The sequence below is a fragment of the Apaloderma vittatum genome, unplaced genomic scaffold, assembly GCF_000703405.1.
Source record: "Apaloderma vittatum isolate BGI_N311 unplaced genomic scaffold, ASM70340v1 scaffold42051, whole genome shotgun sequence".
Lineage (NCBI taxonomy): Eukaryota > Metazoa > Chordata > Aves > Trogoniformes > Trogonidae > Apaloderma > Apaloderma vittatum.
Genome location: NW_009699201.1, coordinates 2185 through 8058, shown reverse-complemented (window position 1 = coordinate 8058; position 5874 = coordinate 2185). Strand labels below are relative to the sequence as shown.

Genomic DNA, 5874 nt, shown 5'->3' with positions numbered 1-5874 from the left:
TGTGTATAGACACGAGCGTATCACTTTCCCATCTTGACCTTTCGATAGACTAATGATCCTTTTCTTGCTGTTAGTTTGTCATGATAATGAATATTTGGGGATTACCAGTAACTGCAAAAATAATTGTCCCAATTACTAGTGTATGTGATACGCAGAGCCTTTTTGCACCCTGGTAATTCAGAGCCTAAAATAGATGATAGGAGGGAGAGTATCATGTTTTGCAAGTCAAGAAGTGTTTGTCTGGAAACTCCCAGAATTGAGCGTTAGTTATTCTAAGTGCTTGGGTTCAAGAAACTGGGGGGGGGGGAAATGTATTTATTTATTGCTTAAACTGTGGTGCCACATCATCCTTCCTAAGGACTAAGGGTACTGCAAGGATCAAAAAATGTGGAAAAAAGTCAGTGCATGGAATAGCATGAACTAAAAAGCCTCTAAATACCTGTTATTGGCACTTTGAAGCTTAATGGAGTTGTACCAGACCTGGCGGGATGGTCGGGCTTCAGATATCTACAGCAGCGTTAGTGTTCTGTGAAGAAGAGACTGTGACAAATTCATCTGTAGTCTGAAGTTGGTTTTATATAACCTGTAAGGGTTCCAATCATTCAAAGCCTCTCCAGCCTTTAAAACTAAGTTTGGTAGAAGTAAATCTGAAAATCAGGCCAAGTGTTTTGCTGTCGATGACTTTATCCAGGTATCTCCAACATGAAGCAATTCTGCTGTGGTGGAAAAGACAGTGTCTTTGCACGGGATTTTCTGAAAGGAAGAGGCTTCACCTCCTGATTCTCCTGTTGTTTCTTAATAGAAGGGTAGAAGCAACTTGGGAAAGCTGATTCTTACAAGCTTGCAGTCTTTTCAAAAGCAAGAATCTTGCAGCAGAGTGTGTGACAGGGAGGGGAGAGCTGCCTGATTATGCTCCTGATAAGGCTTCAGGGTAATGTAGGATCCCTGCAGAGGTTCTCGTGAGATTTTTCCAAGGTGCAGTTCGTGTCCAGTTGAGTCACAAATGCAGTTAAGCAATAAATGAGGCTGTGATTCAAGTTTTCCTCTGCTGATCTGTTAAATCTCTCTACCAAGGTGAATTAGAAGTTCCAGGTTTTGGTGCTCTTCATGTCAGGTAGTGACAATACAGATTGCTGGAGTCTGGGGTTTCTCACAGAAATTATTAAAATTACACTCGTGCTCAGTATCTGCAGATCGTGGCGACTGCTTTTACGTCGAGCTTACTCACGCACATCGAAATGCTGCGGAGAAGCCCTTCAGAAAATTCAATCCAGGCTTTATTAATGTCGTGTGGATTTCTGCAGTTGCTCCTAATGCTCTATCGGGAAATGCGGTTGTGGAAGGGTTGCGGAGGTGTCGGGGTGGCCGTATCCCCGCCCGGTCCGGCGCTGGGTGAGGGGCTGAGGACACCTACTGGGCACCGCGCTCGCGTCCGTGCCGCTCGTGAACTTGGACGGGTTCCTGCCTGAGTGTTCAGTCTTGGTGTGTCGCTACAGGAAGCATCGGTATTTTGGACAAAATTGTAGAACGATGACTTGTGTAAATCTAAAGGATTAAATGCGAGATTTTGGGTTTGACTCGTTGTTCTTCTTGCTTCTTGGCGCTCGTGTTCCCAGTTACGCTGCACGCCGGCTGACCAGTGCCCTGGCTGGGGGTCTCAGACCGTTGCTAGTAAGTCCCACTGGTTTTATTGGTAACGATTCCTTTCATTTTGTGACAGCTCCTGCAGTTTTCAACTAGGTCAGTGAAGTGTCCTTGTCCCTATTCTTCGAACAATCAGCTCCCGAAACCCAGACAGTGTGACAGCAGTTTTGTGATTAATGCTTCCAGCAATTATAAAGTGGAAGGTCTTAAATTACATCTGATAACTAAGACCCGTACATGAAACGTGAAGTGACTTTGTCTTCCTTGTTGCAGATCCGTAACATGGTGGCAGTGCTGGAAGTGATCTCCAGCCTGGAGAAATATCCCATTACCAAAGAGGCACTTGAGGTATGTCACCCTCCAAACATTACTTGATTTTTGTGTGTATAAAAGGACTTTCTCTGCTGATCTCATTTCCATAAGAGCTTTTCTTGAAACAATAGATCGATTGCAAAGGATTCACAATTAAGATATTATGTCGGCCCTCGCCTGCTGCTTCTGCCATCTCGCTGCACACACAGTGATTCTGTCTGGGTTCAGATCAGCATTCTGTGCCGCACAGTTCCTGTTTGTGAAGGGCACTAATCGTTACTTACTACTGATTGATTCTGTTGCATTCAGCAACATCGCTCTGCTTGTGGAGTGTTGGTCACCAAAGCACCAAATAATAGGAAATAGGAATATAGTTACTCTCTGTCTATAAAATTAATCTTCAGTGCAGTTGAGCGGGTTTCAGTGCCTGATCTAGTTGGTGAGTTAGGTGTGTTAAACATACCAGGTGGGATAACTGCAGTCCCACTGGCTGCTCCCAAAAGTTTTTATTGCTAAATTACTTTTTTTTTTCCAGTTTTGTGTATTGAAATGATTGGTGTTACATGCTTTCAACTATTGCTTAATTATAACTCCAGCTGTATTTCAATGTATGTATCACAGCGTGTTTCATATTTCTCTCACAATCTGGTCTGTGTTTTCCTTTGAAGTGCTTTTCTTAAGTAATCTGACTTGTCGAACAATTCTTTGTTTTCAAATGGGCTTTGGGAACAATCAAACCCTTCCTTCTGCTTATGAAACCGCTTTGGGACACCCTAGGAATGCTTCTTTAAATCGGTCTTTCACACCCTCTCGAGATACTGGGGAGTGAAGGGAGAGGAGAGATGGAGGAGGAAGGTAGGATGCAAGTCGCACCCTGGCTGGTCGGCTTTGTGAAGCACATTTTTATTGTCGGCGTATTACTGTAACAGGTGAAGATTCTGGAAGTTTTTTCTCTTTCCTCTTTCTGCAGATCTTGTACTTGCCTTGTGATAAACACGTACATTTTCTGCCTTGGGTGCTGCATTTCCCCTCGAATCTGAGCTTGCACCTTTATTCTCAAGATTCTTACTGATTAAAGAATTCCTTTCTGATGTTTTTCACAGCTAAAGGCTCTGGTGCTTCAGCCAGGGAATAAAGACGGGCCGACTTGAAACCCGCAGTAGTTTCATGTTGCGTGGCAGCGCACTGGACCTGCTGGACTAATCCTTTCCGAAAAGATTAATTAACATAAACCTTCGGTGGTTTTTAGGATAAGCATTACAAAGCAGATATGTACCTTAAGAATTTTTGTTTAGATTTATACCCGTTTGTAAAACAACTTTCCTTTCTCTATAGGAAACGAGACTTGGGAGGCTTATCAATGAAGTGAGGAAGAAGACATCCAATGAGGAACTTGCCAAACGTGCCAAGAAATTGTTGCGGAATTGGCAAAAGTTGATAGAGCCTGTAACCCAGAACGAACCGGTGCCAAGAGGGTTGCCGAATCCGCCTGGATCAGCGAATGGTGGCGCTCACAACTGCAAACCAGAAGCTCAACTTCCTGCTGTGGCTGGGTCAAAGCCTATCAGCGAATTGAAAAGCAGGAACGATATACAGAAACTCAACTCTCCCAAAGCAGAGAAATTGGGAAATCGGAAAAAGAAAGGTGAACACAGGGACGGGCATCAGGGCCCTCTTCCCCCAAAAGTCCCCAAAGCTAGTCATGAAGTATTACAAAACTCTTCACCTCCTCCAACAAACGGCATTGGAGGTAGTCCTGAAAATTTTCCTAGTCCTGTAGATGTAAATCTACACGCGGGGCCCGAAAGCAGCAGGACAGACCTCAGTGAAAACGATAAACACAGTAAGATCCCAGTAAACGCTGTAAAACCTCACACCAGTTCCCCGGGACTCGTAAAACCTTCAAGCACTTCCTCGTTATTAAAGACTGCGGTGCTTCAGCAGCATGATAAGTCGGAAGAAACCACGGGGCCGCACCAACCTAAGAGTCCTCGCTGTTCCTCGTTCAGCCCTAGGAACGTCAGGCACGATACTTTTGCTCGGCAGCATACCACGTACTCACCAAAGGATTCGATGCCTAGTCCATCTCAAAGGTCTCAGTTCTTAGACACTGCACAGGTGCCATCACCGCCACCATCCTTGATGCAACCATCAACACCTCCACTGCCAGCCAAGAGACTGGAGTTCGCTCAGCAATCAGCACCTGAGGTATCTCAGCACGGGCGGGAGCAGCAGGTACCTTCCGAAAGCCAGCACAGGCACCCGGCGGGGACACTTCAGCCGCACACGTCTCCCAGCTGCAAAGCCAGCTCCCACCCGGGGGAGTCGCTCCCGCCGCTCGTGGGCTTTTTGCAGGACGCTTCAAAAATGGACAGTGATGATGCTGCTTCGGGTTCCGATAGTAAAAAGAAGAAAAGGTACCGACCCAGAGACTATACAGTCAACTTGGACGGGCACGTGACGGAAGGGGGTGTGAAACCCGTGAGGTTAAAAGAAAGAAAACTCACTTTTGATCACATGACAGGACAGATAAAACCTTTAACACAGAAAGATCCTTTGCAGGTAGAAATCCCTGCACTTACTGAACAGCACAGGACAGAAACGGAAAAGCAGGAGCAAAAACCCAACCTGCAAAGCCCTTTTGAACAAACGAACTGGAAAGAATTATCCAGAAACGAAATCATTCAGTCATATTTAAACAGACAGAGTAGCTTGCTGTCTTCATCAGGAGTACAGACTCCAGGAGCTCACTACTTCATGTCTGAGTATTTAAAGCAGGAGGAAAGCACTAGAAAAGAGGCTAGAAAGACTCACGTTCTAGCTCCTAACAGCAAACCTACAGACTTGCCTGGGGTCACGAGGGAGGTCACGAGTGATGACCTCGACAGAATACGTGAACATAACTGGCCAGGCGTGAACGGTTGTTACGACACACAGGGTAACTGGTATGATTGGACACAGTGCATATCTCTAGATCCACACGGGGACGATGGTAGATTGAACATCCTGCCTTACGTCTGCCTAGACTGAGTACAGGTTGGCTAAAAATGCTTTTACATCTGCAGTTAGCAACAAGGGCAGACGCTTTGCCACCTAAAGACGGAGACAGCCTCCCGTCCTGGACAAACAGGCCCAACGAGCAGAGGGTGGGAGGGAGCTGGTTCTCTCCAGCTCTTTCCTTTAAATTCTCCTTTTGTGAAATGCTGCTACCAGTTTACTAACAATTGCAAAGGAAGGCATACGAAGGCTGATAAATTGAGTTCAAAACTCTCTAGCGAGCCAGCTATAAAAAAGTGTTAGTCCCCAAGAAGTGAAGAGGATTTCCAGCACTTTCTGAATGCCGGAATCTTATTACAGGCAGGTACAGAGAAAATTGTGGAAGTTACCTTAACAAAATATGCATCTATTTATTTGACTTGATTTGGGTTTTTATTTGGCAGTGAGAGATTCGAGAGACGATGTGCAAAAACTGTAGGTTTATTTGTATCACATCTCTGAACATGATTGCGTTGGGTTTTGGTTGTTTTTTTTTTTTCTTTTTCCAAGTCATGTGGTACGGAGATTGGGTTTTAAACAGCAGGTGTTGCACTGCAGGCTGGGAGACCAGCTTCAGCTCAACATTCCATAGGCATCCACATATTTTAGTCTGGTTTCAGTTTAAATCCAGTCTCTGAGAAATGCTGCAAAAACTAGATGTTTAACGATATTTTTGATCCCACCACCACCACCAGCCAAATATTTTTCCTCCTTTTCCCTTCCTGCAAACTTATAGGAAAAATGGAAAAAAAAAAAAAAAAAAAGAGGAAAAAAAAGAAAAATCACCTTTTCTAGAATCTAAATGTAATGAGGGTGCTACAAGTTTGTAACTGTACTGTGAGAGGGAAAAAGGAAGCCTGTTTGTATGCTGGAAATATACTT

At 44.7% G+C, this 5874-nt stretch overlaps 1 protein-coding gene across 1 annotated transcript; it reads left to right on the top strand.

Moving 5' to 3' along the window:
* Window positions 1–1881: 1881 nt before the first annotated feature.
* MED26 (mediator complex subunit 26) lies at window positions 1882–4986 on the top strand. Its single transcript, XM_009878271.1, has 2 exons — window positions 1882–1992; window positions 3292–4986. The coding sequence occupies exons 1-2, from the start codon at window positions 1882–1884 to the stop codon at window positions 4984–4986; spliced, it is 1806 nt and encodes a 601-aa protein (XP_009876573.1).
* Window positions 4987–5874: the final 888 nt, after the last annotated feature.

Bases quoted from the DNA above. Each gene is read 5' to 3' on its own strand.
- MED26 (XM_009878271.1), top strand. From the start codon at position 1,882: ATGAAACGTGAAGTGACTTTGTCTTCCTTGTTGCAGATCCGTAACATG. The intron at 1,993-3,291 runs GTATGTCACCCT...CTTTCTCTATAG, and splicing joins TTACCAAAGAGGCACTTGAG to GAAACGAGACTTGGGAGGCT.